Here is a 20,457-nt window from a genome sequence, read left to right on the forward strand (position 1 = left end):
GTATAATACTTTAATGTTATTGTAGGCTGTGGAATAGGAGTAAAGGTTCCGACAAGGGATTAGCTAACATGAAATATTTGTGTTAGAATGCAAATAACATGTAAAAGGAAAAACAGTTTGATTTTACAATTTAAATATTGTCGTGGGTAGCTCTCACCCAATCCTTGTAACAAGCAGTGGTCGAAGTGGGTGGGAGCGGTTGGGGGCATGCTCCTGCTTTAAAAAAAATAAATCAAGAATTTTAAACAAAAGTTTTACTGTTCCTATACTTTTATTTTAAAAAGAAACCGTTCCGGAATTGCTTCTTGCTGGAAAGTTGAAACTTGCGCTTCAGTGCAGTGCTCTAAACATTCCCTTAAACAGCAGGTGTGTTTGGGGGTTTGTATTGCGCGCAGGAGGGGTAACGGGGTTTATGGGGGAGCGGGTGAAGGCCAGCAGGAAACAGTTCCACTACTTGTTTTCATACTCTGACCACGGAGTACAAGGATATGTATCTAAAAGTGAAAGTGTCACTTTGGCCATTATATAAAATCTTAAGTGATGATTTTTGTGTAACGTTTTTTGTAACGCTTTAAATTGGTTCAACGCATGTCCTACAGACATGGGTGTGGCATCATTCCGTTCCACATTTCACCCACTTTAATGGTATACTGTCCAATTCAGTGGTATATGCCTGCAATTCCTGAGGCGTTTGAAGTCCATTCATTGATGAAGTTGTGTATAAGTGACGATTTCGTGTAACGTTTCATAAGAGTCTGGCATCATTCCATCCCACATGCACCCAACTTTGATGGTATCTGGTTCAAATCTACAATTCTTAAGGAGTTTGAAGTGTCTTAACTGATTAAGTTGTGTGATGAACTTGTGCAAGTGATGGTACCGTGAAGCTTTGACTTGGGGTCATTGTATGCCCTAAATATATGTGTCTGCTGTCCTTCCGTCCCACATTCCTCCAACTTTGCTGGTATACTGTCCAACTTTCCAATTCCCCAAAGGGGTGTGGGGAGGGTGTGTGAAGAAAACAAGCCCTTGATGAGGTGTCCCTACAAGCGCCCAAGCCGTTGAGTTAAGCGTGCAGCAGTCACCGGGAGGGGGGGGCCCAGGGGTTGGATGGCAAAGTCGTCCCCCCTTAGTCTAACAATATGATAAAAGGCCAGATTTAGGATTGTCCATTGCAGTAGCTTTGCCTGTTGTCACGGCTAGAGGGAGCTATAGGCTTAGGACTGATAGTGGTCCTACTGTGTCAATGAAAACCTGCACTTTGGCCCGTGTATACAGGCCTGTACACTAGTATTCAATAACAAACAACATAACACATGGAAATAAAACCAACATGCAATGTGTAAATGGTCCGCACTGCCACATAGATCAAGACAAAATGGCTTTGGAGCCAACGCGGACCCCTGTGGAGCCAAACGAGACAGTAGCAGAGCAGCCAAACTAAGGATGACAACCTTGAAGAAGGGACTGCTTTGGCAAAGAAACCAGTGTCATCTCTCAACAGGAATATATTTTTGGAATGCTGAAATGTGATAAAATGGCTCAATCTTAATCTTCAGTGTATACATTTGAATTAATTCATTCCCAGTAACTCTTTGCCAAAATGGCTTCATCGCTCCAGCAGGCTTGCATCAAACCGAAGTAATAACCACACGTTTGCCACATTTTCAATAGTGAACATAGATTCTTTTTAGGTCCTTACAGTTGATGATTCAGAAGGATTTATGAACGCTGCAAGCGGATATTTGAGAATTTCTTTTTTTTTTTTTTAAATCACATAATAAAGTAATTATTGTACGTATTTTGCCCACCTATTCGCCATACTAAACATTTCTTACCTGCATAGTCTGTAATGGCAGACCCATTGGACCCGGGACCATTCCCCACACATTGGGACTCTGTAATACTGAATGCACCAGAGCTGTCATCTTCGACTGATTCAGATAGGTCTTGTATGTCCTCTAATTCTTGCAGGATCTCTCCAGGTAGGGGGCTGCCAAGATCCTCCTCCATAATATTTTGATGACAAAACAGTCCGTCTGCCATCTTGGCGGATAAGGCTTGACACGGTCATTTGACTGGAGAGGTGAAGGGGGGGGGAGGGGAGAGGAAAGAAAAGAAACCAAATGTATATTTAGAAGCCCAAAAAAGTGATCTAGAAGTTGGTATTCTTCAGGTGCAAGGATCTCAAACGCACCTGCATCAACCTGATCTGCTGGTTCCAGAAAACTGCTCCATCAACCAGAACAAAAGCAGACAGGAGCTAATGCTAGTTTTAATTTTCAACAGAGGTCAGTTGTGCACCTTCACAAACTCTTCGTCTCATTCCTCACTAACATCAAGGTACATTTCCCTAAAAATCTCATGCCTTAAAACAATCGAATTTCACACAATTTATCGTCCGCTGCCCTTTACATCTAGAACGAACAATTTGAAAATCTGTTAGACGCCATTGTACAGAAAATGCATTCCTCCAATTAAATAGGCAGTGGAGTCCGACACTAAGCCCTATGACAATAGACAACACGTGTGATGCATCATAGGTAATTGTGATGGCAATTCTTGGACGAATCAGATCATAGAGCATAAATACCACTCCGCATCTGCACCTTCCCCCCACCCCCTATCAGATTTTGATTGCACCTGTAAAAGGCTGGCAGAATCAATATGGATTCATTTTAATGCTGGGAGTACTGTACATACATGGCTGCCTGGATTAACGCGTCTCATGTGAAAGGGGTGCAAAAAGCCTTGGCAACCTGATACAGCCCAGATTCCTGTGCATCCTTACCACAAAGAATCAAAATCCCTGACTGGGCCGCGGATGCATAAGCAATGGTGGCTGCGTTTTCTGTGGTGGATCACTGTACCACTCAAAACTAAAGAGGAATTGATTCAACCCCCCAAAAAAAAATATAAAATCATCCCTTTGTACTTCAAAGACAAACATCAGAAATGCAATGCATATCAACAAAGAAAACATGTTGCCACCGTCAACAGCAGACTCACTCAGTGGTCTGCAAGAACAAGGAAAAGCACAGAATCTTCATCTCAACAACACAGACTATTTCAGAAACCAAACCCACTGCTCTGAACCACCCAAGATCCCTCCAAGCTGGCATCAGAAAACGTTATACTGCCACTACAACCCCTCACATACCCCACAAACTACATGAATCTTGCACACAATTCCGAATCACCCAGGCGTCAGTCAAAGATGCCACACACCCACACTCGAATTTTACAGATGATGGAAATTCCCAAGTACTGCTATACCTCGACGGCTGTGCGATCTCTGACCAGATCGGCAGTGAAGCATTATTCTCCTATTTCCACCTATATGGTGAAATCAATAAAAGTATCCTGGACTATTATTCCAAAAAGACATCTCACTATCTCAGCTAACACTACGCCATTGTGTGGTGGGCCTCAAGGCGCTATGGGATTATCCATGCTCTTTAAAATGTACATGGACCTATTGGGAGTTCTAGTGACAGAGCAAGGCATCTCCTTTGATGAAGGTCCAGATGTTGTAGAACTCTACCTAGGACCTAATCTCTGGAAGACACCTGCAAACTGAAACATAGCTTTTGCTTGATTGAGAAATGTGCATGCTACGCCTTGTCTAAACAAAAACATCTTGAAAACAGATTCAAGCTATTTCACTCTTTCAAAGCACCCATGCTCTTAAAAACTGTCTATCCCACCATCTGTTAATGACAATTTTTGAAATATCTTACCTTTAACTGAACAACAGCTAAGCTTTGCTTTAGATACTTAACCCAAAACACACAAGCATGTTCCAGAACTAACAACCTCCACACCTTTCGACTACACGTGTTGCAAAATCAAACCTCAGGCTCCCTGAAGAATTGCTCACAGCTGTGCAAACGCGTGCGTTTCTGCAGATCAACGACTGGGCCCCTTTTGGCTGAAATACCCACATCAGCAACCACTCCCACTGAAGTATATAGCACAAGTTAGTCCACTCCCCTCATCTTCAGAGCAAAAGAAACTCCCCTCACCTCCCCTCTTCCCCCACACACTGACAAGCCTCCAGTATAGACTAGCATCACCTTGAATAAAGTCTTCGGAATGTACAAGGCCATGCATTTTCTCTAACCCACAGTCCAATTGCCTGTTGCTTTACTTTCGCATCGCCTCAGCATCCTTAAATATGATATTAAATGTTTGTGTATAGAGCTCAGGATGGAATACGTTTCTTTGAAGGTTCTCCAACCGACCACCTGTTACCTCCTGCCACAAAGACTATGGAAGGATTCCTCGTTGGGCAAGAGTGTCTGTGCCCCAGGTGTCCTTGCAGAGATCTCTAAAGACTTCTGTAACCCAATTGGGGACATCAACTGAATGCAACATAACCTCTGCTCCATTTTAGGTGAATCATCTGCGCATAAAATGTGAAAGAACAATTTATTATGCATACAATTAGTTAATAAATTAAGATACCATTAGAAGATTTGATTTACTAATTATGGAACATTTCGAAGAATTAGAAACCACTTAAGTGGATATTGGGAGTGCAGCCCACACCGCTGGCTTCATAGCCAAGGTCCTTTTAAAAATCTTTTTCATGTGCTTTTCACAGAGGCACCTTTCCACTGAGTTTGCACCCCGCGCAGCAGAGACAAACATTTTGGTGACTCTAATAAAGGAACCGCAAGCATAACTATTGCTCTGCTCACTCACCGCTTCCCTTGCTCCTAGTACAGCCCATAAAATGCGCCTCCACTGCATTATTTGTGAATACCTTAAAGCCTCCAAATACAGCAGCTGACGCAGAAACTTATGCTCCAGACATCCTGACCATCACTCCACACAGAGAAAGCTCTAACTTTCTGGCTATCTTGGTGTCCCCCATCAAAAAAGAAAAAGAAATCTCAGTAATGCAAAAGTTCGTATGCCACTGATATAACCACCCTGAAACTGTCCATGGCAAAAAACGGATCAGGAGGATCAAGTGACCTGCTGGAGACACTGAAGAGGTTAAGGAACCAACAATAAAACATTTTAAAAAACGTTTCTGGATGCAAATAAGTCAGCTGTGGTCTTTTTCCAATCTGCAAGGAGTTCAAGCCTCTCCAATGATCTGCCTGAAGACCGATCATACTTCCCTGGCGATAGCAATAGGGTACAGCCCAACATTGCTTGCCATCTGAGATCTTCCTCATTCATCCTCTTGCAAATAAAAAACGGACCCAAGACTCTTCTCTTTCAAACATGTCACCGCTAGTGAAAGATGAAGTGTCGGCTGAACAGGTTTTTCCCCCCCGTCTAGTCAGCACCATGAAAGACACATTGGTTCTGTGGCTTCACCCTTAGGACACTGTACCAGTTCCTTCAGTTCAGAGCGTTTTCCTCAATAAAATACTGTCTTGACCCTTCTCAAGAATACCACTAACTTTGGCAACTACCGCCCAATTCCTAACATTTCTTTCATTGGCCAAATCCTATAGCAATGTCTGGGTTCTAACATGCAAGAGGGACAGCGACAACTCTTATTTTTAGGAGACAAATTCCTTCAGTCACTGGACACAGACTGCTCTGCAATCCTCATTATTTTGGACCAATCAGCTGCATTTGACACTGTCAACTATGTCTCTTCACTGAATAAATTCAGGAACTCCTTTGGCATGAATTGCCGTACCCCAAGATGGACTCTATAAAATTGTATTCTTTTCTCTCTAAGACAAGGGTTGTCAACGGTTTTAGAAAGGGAATCCCAAGGCTCTGTCATCTCCCCTTCACTCTCTACTTATCTGTAAATCATCATCATGAGGTCAAGTAGAATCAACAGAGTCATCAGGTTAAGGTCTTGTCACAGTTTATTTACAATAACAGCATCTAAATATGCCAACTTGTGAGCAACAAACCCCACACTTCTCCCTCCCGTTCTCTAACCCCCACTCCCAGCAAGGAAAGAACTTAAGTTCCGGCATCTGCCGATTGGGTTGCAGGTGGCAGTTCGATAGGGTTGTCTCTTGAGAATAAAAAGATGGGTTGGATGGAACCAAACAAGTGGTAACAAAAGGAAAAAAACAAAACAAAAAAAAAAAAACACAGGATAGCTAATCCTTGGATCCCACAATATGTAAACCAAAAGGAAGTGCCTGGGAGTTTGGGTAATGCATGGATTTTCTCCTAGTAATCCTTGGAAGTTTTCAGTTAGTCATTTTGGTCCTCCGTCACCTTCGTGGTAGAATCCTATTCCAAGGTCCACATCTTGCTCCGATCCAGATCTGGGAAGCCACTGAAAAGCTGTGGGAAGTGGTGTGGAGTTGGAGGGGTCATCAAGTTTAGAGCCCCATGGCTTGGTTTTGGCTTGCAAGGCAAACTGGAGGGAGGTTCTTCTAACTCTGTTCTAGAAGATTTCTCACAGAGTTCCGATTGCCCCTTCTGGTTACCACGTGTGCACCTCTGTAAAAATCTTTTCCTCAGAAAGTGTCTTCTGTTCTCCGGTTCCCTTTTCAATTGTACGCCTTGCAGACGTCACTCCAGTTACCTGCCTGCTTCAACACATGCTCATACCTTCTCCCCTCCAGCACTCCGGTCCTCCAGGCGCATAGCAAAAATTTAGTACTGTTCCTCCTGGCCTCTGCCTTCCCAGGCCACTCCATCAACTCGTTTTTCTGATCTACCACTAATTTCTCTGGTTGATCGTTCTCCTCTTTGCGACAAAGTTCCCTACTTGATACTGGGCAAAGACTGAGGGGACCAGGTGCCTCCCTGTGCCAGTGGATGATCTACCTGGTGGCGGCAGAGGGATTGCCAGATCACCCTTGGTTGGTCCTCATCATTTGGCAGGGGACGTCCCTATATTCCCACCAACAATGGGGAACCAGAATAACATTCTGTCCTAAGTGACCCTGGTTCTCAAAAGGATGCCCAGGGTTCTCCAAAAGTAGAATGAAAGTTTGTAGGCCTTGTGTAGTCCTTGAGATCTACACATCTGCTTCTCAAAGGCTGAAGTTGTGTGGAACCACGTATGAAGTCTGCAAACCTGCTTAGCAGCCGATAACACCATGATGAAGTCTAAAATAGGATTAAGAGCACAGCTAATCCAAGCAAACTAGACCTACTGGGACAACTCTGCCTGATCCTCCCTGCCCAATGACGAAATCGAAAATGGCCCCAAGTCTGATCGAGGTTTAGTCCCACCCCTCAACCACAACTGGGCTAAAGTAAGGCTTTAAACCCTAGTAGCCGAATCCTGAGCCATCACTGGGCTAGACGCACAGCTGCAGACCCCCTGACCCAAGTTCAATCTATGGGGAGGGTCCAAAGCAGTGTAAAAGTTCAGGTAGTCATTCGGTTCATGATGTTGGCAGAACAGAAATTTGGAGAGCAGAGCAGTCTGGAGAGAGGAGGAGCTTAGACACTCATTTGCAAAAAGAGGGGGAGGGAAGTCTGGGATGGGGACATAGGTTGTGGCTACATCAGAAGGGGGCAGTGCTGGTATTCAGGAGGTAGTGCCGACAGTGACAGAAGAGGTGGTACCTGGAAGTAGCATTATCAGTTCCCAGGTGTTTAAGGTTGCTACATCATATACTGGTAGTAGTAGCAAGCAGAAGGTGCTAACGGAAGGTGATAGTTTGAAGGCAGAGATGCGGACAGGAGATGGTGGTGACTGTGTGGAGGAGGTGGTGGTGGTGGTCCCAGCAGGTGAAAGTAATGAGAAGGCAGAGGTGGATACATCATGGAGAATGAAGAAGAGGACTGGGCAAGGGGATACTGGGCAGGAGGTTGCCTTGAGGCGGATTGAATTTGGCTAGAGGTGGTCAGCAGTGACGAGATGTGGAGAAGGAAAGAGATTAAGAGGAGAAACGTAGAGCTATAGATGTTTTTGACCTGCAAGCAGGAAGAATTTATAGAATCAGGCAGAGACGATAACCATAAGAAGGAAGTTGTGGAAATAACAGGTGGTGCAAGAGTCACCGGGTCCAAAGTCGGGCAAGTGATGTTGAAGGCAGTCACATGTTACAAAGAGGTAACTTTGCAGGTTAGATGTAGAGGATGGAGGAGAGACTGGGGCCAGCCAGAGGAAACCCAAACTCAGGAACAGAGGGTAGACATGTTCTTGGAGGAGGGATTTGATAGTTTGCAGAAGGACGCAGCTAGGAGATGAAAGAACTACGAAGGAGTAGAAAGGAACTGCAAGGTGATTATTGTAAAAGTAGTTATATAGCTAGCATAGATAGGTTCTAGAGCGCCACGTCATGGGTGGGAGGGAAGGCACAAGAATGGACATGGGAGATCACCACAGGAGTAGAGGTGGGTGGGGACTAAAAGGGGTTGATAAACTGTGGGAGTGAACTACAGATGCAGTGAGCTTGGAAGGATCAAGGGTAGACTTTCCAGTAGGACATTGTGGTGACACTCCACCCACTTTACCCCCCGGCCGCCCCCACTATGCAGAGTTGTCCACTCAGGAGGAAGAGAAACATTAATTCCTGACCAATTATTATTTTTGAGTTTCCCCATTCATTATTATTTTGGCCAGCTCATGAAGTGCAAGCCCTAATAAAAGTCTGTTATTAACTAGTATAACAGTATTGATCTACTTCTTGCTCCCCAGTCACTAAGTACGTTACTGATTCTTCCTTCTCATCGCTCACCACCACATTGACAACTTCCCAATTCCTCCTTATATCCCACTATCTCCTACTGATGTTACACTGCTGAACTCCACAGCCTCTGGAAAACTCTCCACTGCCTTGTGTCTCTCCACCTCTCCTCTTTCCCCACACCTCTGTTTCCAACCTTTTCTTCTACCACATCACCTTTTTCAGTTTCCTCCATTCCAGCCTCCTCCTCCTCTCAATCTCATCTCCCAAACACTTCTATAAAAACCACTTCCTTTTGTACAGGGATTTCACTGTGTGCTAGGTCCTCCGTTCTTGGGTGTGTGTGAATGTTAGCAGAATACTGTTAGTTTGAACTCTCAGGTAGTACTTCGAACGCAATACCTGCTCTGCCTCTTTGCTTTGCAGGTCTGCGAGCCAAGATGATATCTGGGCCCAGCCCCATCTTGGATCGGCGGCTTGTGCATGTATATCTCCAGCTGGTGGTGGTAGGAGCTGGGTGCTTCATGAGTCTTTGCAGTTCACAAGTTTGTATTCTCACAAATGTGTCGCCTGCATGTGGAACTTGCAAACCTCTGCTTGAGTAAGCTTTCACTTGAATTAGGTTCTCAGAGTTATGTGGTCCTTTTGGAGTTTGAGGTCTCCGGACAGTTGGTCTGCTTATGTTAGAGTCCCTAAAAGGGACAGAGCTTGGTGGTGGTGCCTACTGACAAGTCCCTGCCACACTACTAGGGAAGAGTGGGGTTGAATAGTGGCTCCTTCCCACACCACCCCCAGGTTCAGCATCACTTGGGTAGCGGTACCCGGTTCCACGGACATCCCATCCATTATCATGGCTAGGCAGGGCCCTTCATTATACTAACACACATATTGCCTTCCGGTGTGGTGGTGATGTCTTCCTAGACAGCTGCCTCATCACGACCTGCCTCACTGAAATTCATGACTCAATGTTTCACATAAATGTAAGCCTGAATACTTCCAAAACAGAAACCACTTACTTGGCAGTTCTATACTCACCCACCTTCCTTTCGTCTGGGCTATTTATTGTGGGCACCATCAGACCCTGGTCCCTGCAGTGAGTAACCTGGTGATCATCTTTGATGGCCTTCTCTAATTCACTCTACAAGCCTAACAGACGTGGCCATTTCCAACTTCATAAACTCAAGTGCATACTCCTTTTGCTCAATGTCAAACCATGTGGCGATGAGAGCCATGGCTCTCTCAAGGTCACACACTACTGTGATAATCATTGCCATGGCATATCCAACAGTCTAACCCACCAAACCTAGATATTCTAAAACAAGGATGAAAGGCGTAAGCATAGGGTTGACGACCCAAGGGCCACACTGCCTCTTGGATCACATACAAAACTCTGCATTATTCACTACACCTACTGAGGCACTTAACCGACCCATCTCCAACAGAAATTAAAATAGACCAGTGAAAAGAAGCTAGGTGGGACAACAATGGGCACTGCTGGTGCAAACCTATAGAACAAACTGGCTACCACACTAGGAGCTGAAGAAAATCACTTGTTCAGAAAAAAAGTCTGACTAACCGAATATTCAAAAACATCTTTGCCCTGTAAGGATGTTAACATCTGCAAGGCACTGATCTCCCTAGTGTATTTATTGTGCAATTGTTGCCCCTTGCACCTACCCAGATTGTTTCACCAGTACATCCCAGTTTGTTATATACATTTGTGTGATCGTCTGGATGCCTTAGGTGTATTGTACGCAAACTATGCAAACGACACAGATTTGAATGGAGTTGTCTGGGGATTTTGCACAGCATACCAGTATTATCAATACAGTGCTGGATGGCGCTCAATTTCTTGATGCTCAATGATAAGAAAACAGAGCTACTCATTGCTGGGACCAGCTCCAAACTGAAGAAACTGGATTCTGAGTACAATCATTTTGTAGTTGCTTGGCGCTGGCTGTGATATTCCAGTTGCCCAGCATGTAAAAACATTGCAAGTTTATTTGGACTTGCAACTCACATTTAACAAATATGTGCATCATCTTGGATCCTCTTGCTCCTATATGATTAAACTGTTATTGCAAATCCATCCCTAAGGTGTGTGTTGAGATCTGCGCTTGGACGGTTAGGTGTGAGGTGCTCCTAGACTCTTAGGGTGGTGCCAAAAGGAAAACATGGACCAGAAAGGGTGTGCAATACAACCTTTTAGTGCCTCCAAGTTGGAATCGTTGTGGCGCATGCCACAGAATGTCTAGTGTGGACCAGCACACATGCCTGCGAATGAAGGAAACTAATTAGATGGTATTTAGTCACTTCTCCCCAAAGGGGAGCCCTTCCTTGTGGGGCTAGGCAGGTGAGCCCGCTACGCAATACTCCCGGTAGTGGTGTTGGCATGCAGGACCTCACAGGGAGAGACTCCCCTCAAGGGAACAAGGACTCCCGTTCCGCAGAGTAACTCCTTAGAACCTTATCTTCTAGAACAACAGTAACATCACAATTCCAGTGACATCAAACCAAACCACTATTTGGTACTGCAACATAAGACACAAGATCCAAACTGAGGATCAACGTAGTAAAACGACTATGAAGAAGAATGAACATGGAGTAATATTGATTACTCCATGGTTGGAAACCAACACTACCGTCCAGGAGACGTGGAACCTGAGAGTTACAAACCAGCCGAGTGAGGAATGCTGAGAGAGACCGGGAGATCCTCCGTCAGGGGGAAACCACAGGGTGCTGTCGGCAAGACGCACTGAGGAAGCTTAAAACCAGAGATAGATGGTAATGAAAAACACAGCAGAACGAGCAAGTTGAGAGCAGTGACTTGACCTTGGAAAGGTGGACTGTTCAGTCTGGTAACAACGTGAAGACCGCTGGAGCACAGGTGCTGCGGAGAAGAAACAGAAGGAGACTGAGCGAGAACCAACGCTATCCTGACCACGAAGGAAGATGTCAACCCGTAGAAAACAAGGTAACAGGAAGGGTGGGAGACCCAGGAGGGAAGACTGGGATAGAGAGTACACTCAACCACCTAGTCCCAGTGAGTGGCCTGAAACTAAGAAGAGGGAGAAACACAATGGGACTCAGCCTACTCTTCCCACTGAATGGCACCAACCCAGAAAGAGCAAGAAACAGTATGAAACGTCTCTTACTCATCTCAGTAATATAAGAATTGAACAGGAGAATAAGAATAACTGTTGGGTCTACAAAAAACCTCTCAAGGAGAAAGACCCAGGAAAATAGGAGGGGGGAACAAGAAGTTAAATGTCTCATTCATTTAAATAAACTACAGAAACAGGATAATAACTAGAGAAAGAGGGACACTGTATCACTCTTAATCTCATAGAAAGACACTTTCAGAGCCACTTAAAGACATTGCACAAGAATATCCAAAGCCTGTAACAATGAGGAGAAGCATATATAGACAATGAATCGGGGAGCCCAAAGACTTGGAAAAGCACCCTAGAAGAACTAAATAAGTTAATCCAAGAGATAACCAGTATCTCAAAATTGTCTACTAAGGCTGGGGAAGCCTATCCAGGAGAAAAGGAGCCAGTCTTCAGGTCATTAGTGGTAGGGAGAGAGCAACTTATCATTGGACGGAGGACAGATGGTTTACTTTAGACGTCATCACAGACGATGCGCACCTTAATTTGGCTAGGCATGGAAATCCATTGATTAGAGACATTGATCTGATATGGCATTTATGATGCGCCTATACACAAGTGTTTCAAGGTGCGACTAGGCAAGGGAGGGGGAACAGAGGGAAGACAGCCAACGATCTTATTAGGCCAGGTGTCATTCAGATTGCACAAGTGCAAGGGAAGGGGGAAAAAGGAGACGTGCGGGGGGGAAGGGGAGGGGAAAGTGCAGTACATGGAATAATAAATAAGCAAGATAAATAAAAGAAAGGCCCGCAGGTGGCAAGTGCAGGGTGAGTGCAGAGGAAGTTCTGGTGAGGGGACTGTAGGTATACGGACAACAGTCCCCAGGTGCAAGGGTTGCCAGGGAGGCAGTGCAGGCGAGCAACTGGCAGGGCTTGTGCCCGAGATCAAAAGGGTGGCCAGGTCGGCCAGTGCAGTCTCAGTATAAGCCAGGAATTCAGCAGGGGAGAGGGTGAGAGAAAGCAGAAGCAAAGAGGAGGGTTTTGAGATGCTTCCGGAACCGAAGGTGGTTCTCCTTAAGTTTCAGGGAGACAGGGGGCAGTTCCAGAGGCATGGCCCCAGCCGAAGAGGGTGATATACCACCCACTCGTTGCTTGGAAAAGCGACTGACCATGAGGGAGTTGGAGGCGGATGAGTGAAGAGGCCTTCTTACTTAATATAAGAAAATGAAGAATACCAAAAACTGGTCTGTCTCCTACCACAATGGTTATGAAATTTGAAACCACTGCGATAGGTTTAAGCTCAATAATCTTTGGTGATCTGTCTTTTAGTGGGCGAGTGCTAGCATGAGGTTGATGATGATGCCCTGGAATGTTAAATGAATTATGCATGCAAGCCTGGATGAGTGTCCTAGGGAGCTAGACGAGGGGCTGCCCGAGGAAGGATGTACTGGTGGGTTATACAAGGCACAGGATGAATGCTTATCAGTCAATTGCAATCGCAAAAACATCCTTGAAGGTTACCATTAGAAACCATGTTTTCGTTTTCCATCAGGGGTCTGCAACCTTTGGCTCTAAAGATGTTTTGGACTACAAATCGCACGAGTCTTAGCCAGCATAGTCAATGGTGTGGGATCATGGGAGTTGTAGTCCAAAACATTGGGAGAGGCGCAGGTTGCCCTATACCGACTTCAATGCCAGCAGTGCACTTCCAATTGGGGTTAGTGTGTAACAAGGTGAAGATGCCAGATTAGTCCTTGCAAACAGATTGGCCTTGGATTGGAAAATGTTTAGGAACTAAAAAGCTTTCATGATTGGTATTTGACTTCTTTTGCCATGGATGCCTGCGACTTTTGGATCTGCTTATCCACTAGCAACTACACCTCACAAATAGATTTTTTTAAAATCCCTTCTAAAGAAACTGAAAGCCAATTGAATAGGAGTGGTGATGGGATCCAAGTTTCTAATTACACTATAAAGCCCAGTTAGGACATTTGAGATTGGGGTTATCCCCCAGCATTACAAAACAAACGTGTTCGCAAAATCAGCGTGTTGAAAATGTATGATTCGCTGTGGCAAAAATCTGCCCTTCGCTTGGGAGCTAGAATGAAAATGCATGCAAAAATTGCTTACTGTATGTATAGAAGGTAAAGTCAGAATACCAGCCATACATTTAAATCCATTTGTCTTTAGTGCGATGGTAGGTTCTCAAACAAATTTGATTTGCCTCCATTTAAAGGTCTTCTTATAGCTGTCAAGAATGCCTTGCAGTTTTCACTGGAAGCCCACTCCAATCTGTGTGAATCAATCAATTATTAAATATTTTGATATTTAATAAGTATGTTGGGGGATTAATGTTTGGTAATTTTATACACATGTATTTTCTTTTATTTCATTGTGCGTTAGTCGAGTGCTGGCCAACCCCACTTCATGTATGTTAGTAAGTATGTATTGATTGGTCATTATGCAGAATTATTTGGAATTTGTCTAGGTCTTGGCGGTCTGAATCATTTGCAGTATTACTCCGTTTTTTGTAACCGTTGTGTGTAAACAGAAGACAAAATCTTTTGAAAAGTCTCAATCTCTCTGCTATACAGTGTATCATGCATGCTTGATGCACAACAGCCCTCCTAGCTTTGTCTGTACAATACAAATTGCCTTCATAAATGAAAACATTTTCAATCAACTACTGCCAAAAGTGCAATTTATCTCTTGTTTGCCAAACAGCGGGTCACCAGATTATTGTTCCCACAATGTGTTCATTACAAGAATGCTTTTGCTTTAAAAAAACAAATACAAATTAAAACATTAAAAAAATTTACTTGAAAGCCTAAATAGATGTTTTTGGAGCAGTGACTGGTCAGAGCGAAAGACTATATTAAGACATAGTAAGCAGCAAATATTCCTCAAACTTTCAAGAAACAACAATTATGAATGGTATATGGTCATTCCCTACCACTTTCTGTAATCATCCTCTGTGGACAAATGTTTTGGTATGCATTGCATAGTGGCGGGGCATTTCTAATGGAGACAGAAATCATCATCCTGTAACCCAGCTATCTACAAGTGGGTCGGCTAAACACAGGTTAATTTGGTTGTAACCCTGTAAGAGAGATTAAAACCTAAAAGCACTCTGGCACCAACACAAGCAGCACTCGGCCACATCAAAGTTATGGATTTTTGTTTTAGCCTCAAACAGTCGTTTACAATTAGCGAGATTATAAAAACCGGAATGGGTTTCTCACCTTCTTAGTGTGTGCTGGACATCGAAATGTCAGTGGGGACAGCAGTGTAGGGTCACTCACATCTCACGGCTACAGCAGACAAATCAGCACACAACAATTATAGGGCAATCTCGACAAGTAGCTGCTTCTACAAATCAAAGAAATAAAAATCATTCATAAGACAGAAAAAGAAATCCTGCGGGTGCAAACGTCTTCCCCGGAAAGCACAGCAACACGTGGACATCAGTTTCAGGTACGCAAGCTGTGGCTCCTATTCAACCTTGTCAAATGCCTTTCCTTTATTTGTTCAGCATATTGCACATCACTGCAGCTTGCAACAGCCACCAGATAAGCATGATTAGGGGAAATGTTGGCGCTCACGCCCATTCTACAATACAATGGTCTACATGCTCAGAAACCATTTGCGAAATTCAGAAAAGCACCCCAAAAAATGCCTTTTCAGAACGTATGGTCTTCAGCAGTGTGTAAGCTCATCCACTTTATTTTCTCTGTGCACATTGAGCGCGCAGTGAGAGCTAATCATTACATTTGATCAGGTAAATATTAACTCGAGCTGTACAATCTGAATAGGCTTTCCACCAGCTTACTTGTTAAACAAGGAGATTTTGCAGGTGTGGGACCACTCCTCCATTGTATACCTTGTCAACGACGTCGTCGTTCAGCATCTTTTCTGTGCACTTGCATGCAGGGTCGCACAACTGGCTATGCTTCAACTCTTGCGGCTGCCACCTCTCGGGTTATCAAGAGTTAACATTTAATTTTATTTCTCAAACGAAAAAATCCATAACGCTTAAGGAGTTGCAAGGAATAATTCAAACTAATAGCAACTGGTTGTGTTCTGTCACTCTTAACCTCCTTAGCCCTCACAAAGGATCACTGCATTCCAATGCAGGCACGAGGGACTGTGGTCTCCGGAAGAACAAAATGAGGACAGAAGTAATCTTAAACATACTAGGTTAGTCTAAGTGAAGATTTTCTAAATTGATAATGTCCTTACAGCCCAAACTGTCGTCATTCTTAAACATCACGTTGTGTTCAGTGTGTGATCTTTGTTTTGACTCGTTTCTTTGGAGGAGGGCTGCTAACTGAAATGTAGTAGTGCAAGGTTTGTTCTACTTGTTTTGTGGGCTGGTGCCAAGCAAATAACTCTAGGTTCAACTGCACATGGGTTATTCTAGCATATTACTGTTTTTTGTAGTTGGAGATTTAAGACATCTGTATCTGTGCACCAGCAGATGGAAAACCTAAACAAAAAAGTTGCTTTTAATCATTGCTGAACTACAATTACAGCTTTCATAATCAATGCAAAAGAAATGTACAGAGAGTGAAGTCCGATTATCAGGGGTCGGTTCTAAATGTCTTTTTAAAGAAGGCTGCTGGGGGGAGGGGACAGCCCGCCCCTCCCCACTTGACTGAAAAGACAAGCAAGAAAATATGTGTTCAAGATAAGAAATGTGCTCCTAGACCAATTGGCGAGAGCAGTGCAGTAGGACATCATACACCAAAGGAGCAGCAGGGATGTTAATGTTAAAGGACATTTGTACCGTGCATTATCACCACCGGAGTGGTCCCCTGGCGCTCTGGCTGCTCTGAAAGGGGAGGGGAGGTTGAGTTAGTGGGAGGAAGCAGGAAAAGTGCAAGAGAGCAGTGATGGGCTGTTAGCGGCCTCAGCCCGGTGGGTCCGTTGGCTGGGCCAGGAGTGTTTGCAGCCGGTACTCGTCGTGTACTGTTGTGCAAGACTGTGCGTTTTTGTTTAGTTGTTGCAATGTAGTGAAGTTTGTGCGGTTTGTTGTGCTGTAGGTTTTGGTTGTGTTTGGTTTGGAGTTTGAGAGGTATGCAGAAAGGGAAAATGTTAGTAGGGTTGGTTAGTTTGCGCCTGTATCCTGAATTGAGGCGCTCGGCTTGCGTAGTCTCCCCTGATGCGGCTCTGTCCTGATCTGGGTCCGACTGGCATATAAGGTTCCTTACTTCTCTGGCCCCCACCTTTAACATGCTCCCTCATAGCTCCCCTTATCCCCCCTTCATACTCCAAATTGACCCATCTGTATTGCTTTGAAATGTGTATATGTACTTGGGCTTCAGAGGTGATCATCAGGCAGACATATTTTACGATTTTTGGAAGCTTAAAGTAAAAGCATATTCAAGGGAGTCGAAAAAGTAGTTATCTGACATGAAGTATCTGTAGGTGAGGAAAATCACCTAAATATTATTTATGTGCGACTCAGACTTCCACTGTAGCAAGAACTTCTAGCAAATGGTTTGGCCTTGAACTAGCTTATCAGGCATCACAATTGTAGCCTGCCAATAGGGACCTATAAAGGGCTAGTGTTCTTAAGATCGGCTAGGAGGACTACATTTAAAACAGATGCACGGAATTGCTTTTTTAAATAATAAAAAAAAAAAGAAATTGTAAATTATGTTTTGTGCTAGTTTGGTATCCAACTGGTTTTGACCACTGCAGTAAAGAACATGCAGCTAAATCTACAGTTAAAGTATTTTGGAGGTAGGCCTATATACTGTGACACGTGTCATAGGTCGGTTGCTTTTATGGGGCAGTTACCCAAAATAAACTTGCTTTGATGATGAATATGTGGACTTTGAGCACTTGGTTAACTTCCAGCCTTTAAGTGCTCTTCAGATACCAAAAAAAGAAGATAGCAGATCACGGGCCCTACCCATCATTGCCAAGGAGACGATGCACCTACTGGAGCTGGAATCTCACCGATTAAAGTTAGACATGTAACCACTAGATAGGGGCTCACTGTCACGTTCCCAGAAACCCCTGCTACACATGTCAAGTACATGTTAACTTCAGTTTAAAATGCATATAACCACGTCTCTTTCAGCAGCTGCAATAGCCCTTGGGTTGCCAGCACAGGTTGCAAGGTATTTGCTTATTCATGCAGCCACCCTCTTCACTGCTGGAGACGAAGTATTACTAGCTTATCCAAGTCCTTCATTGCCAAGGATGTAAACATCCCGTCCTTGGCATTTTGTATGGCATGCTAAGGGCTTGGCAGTTCACTTACTAATCCCATTCATGGACTAATCCCCAAGCACTTGAAGGAATTACATTTGGAGCTAAATATGTTAAAAGGGCGCTCCCACGTATCATTTTTAGTTTTGGTTGTTGGGAGGCAGTGCCACCTATACACGCCGAAACTGTTGCATTAGAGTACAGCTAGGATGGATATGGTATATGAGGAGAGCGAGACACATAATTTAGGCGTTTTGGTCATTTACTCACCCGCCAAATTCCCATGGCCATGCTAATCCCTATGGCCACTACCACCCACGATCAGCCCGTCTCCACCCAAAACACATCCTTCTGTGATCTCTTTGCGCGAGCTTTATAAAGCAGTACTTGAAACTTTGTCCTCGAAGTCCCTGCCATTGTTATTTCAAAGCAGTATTTTGAGAGTTCACGGTTTAGAGCTGTACATGAGCTACTGGTGTAATAAACAGGTCTTATCCAAGCTTGCCTTCAGCCACTAGAATTACAAGCAGTATACATGTCCTTGACAGAAGTCCTGCTAAACAAGAAGCATTGGCAGAGTCAACAGTTGTGTACAGGCATTTGCAGGGCACTGCTACTAGATGCCCCGCTACTAGCACTACTTTGCTGCTACTATAAAAGGCCAGCTCATATTACTACAGCAATGCCCGACAAATACATTTTCTGTTTCATGCGTTAAAAAAAATAGTGTTGCCATTACCAATGCTCGTTTTTGATCTTTTCCACGGTTTTATTTTCAAAAACAGAAAAATAGTGCCGTAGTACTCCTCTCACAAAATATCAATAAGACATGGTTACATTTAGTCTGTTCTTAGACACTGAAAAGCAGTTTTTCAATAGAACCGAAAAGGACTCAATTCACAAATCATGAACACAACTTTGGAATCGTCCTTCATCTATATATAAAAGTCAAAATGCATTTGTTTTTGGTGTGATTTGTGGCAAAGTGTTGTTCCTTATGCAATTCCACACCGTCTGACCAATCTGCAGCAGTTTTTGGAGAGTGACCCGTTGGGGTACCTCCGGACATTACAGGCTACATGACATTTGGACACCACACCCCGTTCCCCAAATTTCAGCACTTCACACATAAGACGGTTGCCTGAAATCGGCAAAACCTCAGAGAGGTCATAGAAGGACCAATCCAGATACAAGGAACAAAACTCGAGGTCCTGGCCCTAGGTTACACAGTTTCCAAGATATTTGCACTGCAACAAACTGCACCACGCCAGGGTGAGGTGACAAGTGGAGAGGACACAGAAGGTCCCAGTATGCAGCAGCACACCAACTCTCGTCTCCCCCCAATGTCTGCTCTGAGGTATGTCAGCCAATCACATACACCCATTCTCAGTGCAGTTTAATTCAGGGTGCAAAGCACATCAAGCGAATCGGAACAGCAATCTACAGGATCAGTGTTATCATGTCTGTCTGCAGAAGCCACTCGGAGAACAGGTACTTCTGCTAGTCCACAATAATTAGCACTACATATTTATTGCAGGGCAACTGGAAAAACCAAACTAGCAGAAACGGTAACGCATACTTCTTTGTGCAGTTCACGAACAATGAAAAGATTGATTTTACCACCACAAAAAAGTTATATAATAGTTGATATTTAAGTTTCAAAATTATCTTTGCTCAGAATCAAAGGTTCTACCCGTCCAGCAAACAAGATCTAGAGCATGTGGCTTACATTTCTCTTGCATAGCCTTGCACTTGCAAATTGCTCTAGTTGCTGCTTTGGTGGATCTAAAATGCGCATGCACATCAACCGAGGGTCAGATTGCAGTTGCACCTCCACTTTGCATTCCCCTATAGTTCACCCCTGGAGCCCTTCACTCGCTCCTTTGACTGACACTGAGCTTTTTCCATTGCAGTTATCTGCATGCCCAGTGCACCGACATTACACTCCATCTTCTCCTCTCACCCTTGACCGGAGGACTCTTGGGCTTGAGAATATTCCCTATAATATTAGGCAAAAGAAAGTTCCTAACAACCTGTCATTTTCTTGCTTTTTCACTTTTTAATCTGCTCAGTCCCTGTCGAGTGGACTGCAAGGTCTACAGACCTGGAGAACGACGTACTTGCAAGTCTGAGGCACTGGTAGTGTCCCAGCTTCCTTTTGAAGACCACTGCATAAGATGTCCCTACTAATAATGTACAATTAAAAGCCTTCACTAAAATTCAAAGTGATATAAATGAATGATTCATTCTTGTCCAACTCCAGGCCTCGAAGGCCGGAAACCTGATGGGTTTTCAGGATATCCTTAATTAATATTCTTGAGCAAAAATGTGCATGCATTTAGAAGCGTTGTATGCAAATTTAGCTCATGAATGTTAATGAGAGGTAACCTGAAAATCCAACATGGATCCGTCGCTCGGATCTGGACAAAATGTAAACCATTCAAATTGGTATTTCACTCTAAACTTTAGTCTTCCATCATATTTTTTTTCTACAACTTGGGGGAACTGGAAAACCACCTTAGGTGGCAGTAGTTTAGGTGCACCTTA

General features: G+C 44.0%; 1 protein-coding gene across 4 annotated transcripts in view; it reads right to left on the bottom strand.

Annotated features, from left to right (window-relative positions):
- PPARA (peroxisome proliferator activated receptor alpha) overlaps positions 1 to 20,457 on the bottom strand; it is a 491,326-nt gene that overhangs the window by 315,127 nt on the left and 155,742 nt on the right. For 2 of the 4 annotated variants that reach the window (XM_069628181.1, XM_069628183.1), the window contains exons 2-3: positions 14,934 to 15,060; positions 1,839 to 2,078 (exon numbers count right to left, since the gene is read on the bottom strand). In XM_069628181.1, the coding sequence (XP_069484282.1) occupies positions 1,839 to 2,046 (208 nt within the window). In that variant the 5' untranslated portion in view covers positions 2,047 to 2,078; positions 14,934 to 15,060. Of the gene's footprint in view, positions 1 to 1,838; positions 2,079 to 14,933; positions 15,061 to 20,457 lie in introns of those variants that run through there. The other 2 variants (XM_069628182.1, XM_069628184.1) reach the window with 2 other exon arrangements.

Source organism: Ambystoma mexicanum, chromosome 12 (assembly GCF_040938575.1).
Source record: "Ambystoma mexicanum isolate Mex_15411 chromosome 12, UKY_AmexF1_1, whole genome shotgun sequence".
Lineage (NCBI taxonomy): Eukaryota > Metazoa > Chordata > Amphibia > Caudata > Ambystomatidae > Ambystoma > Ambystoma mexicanum.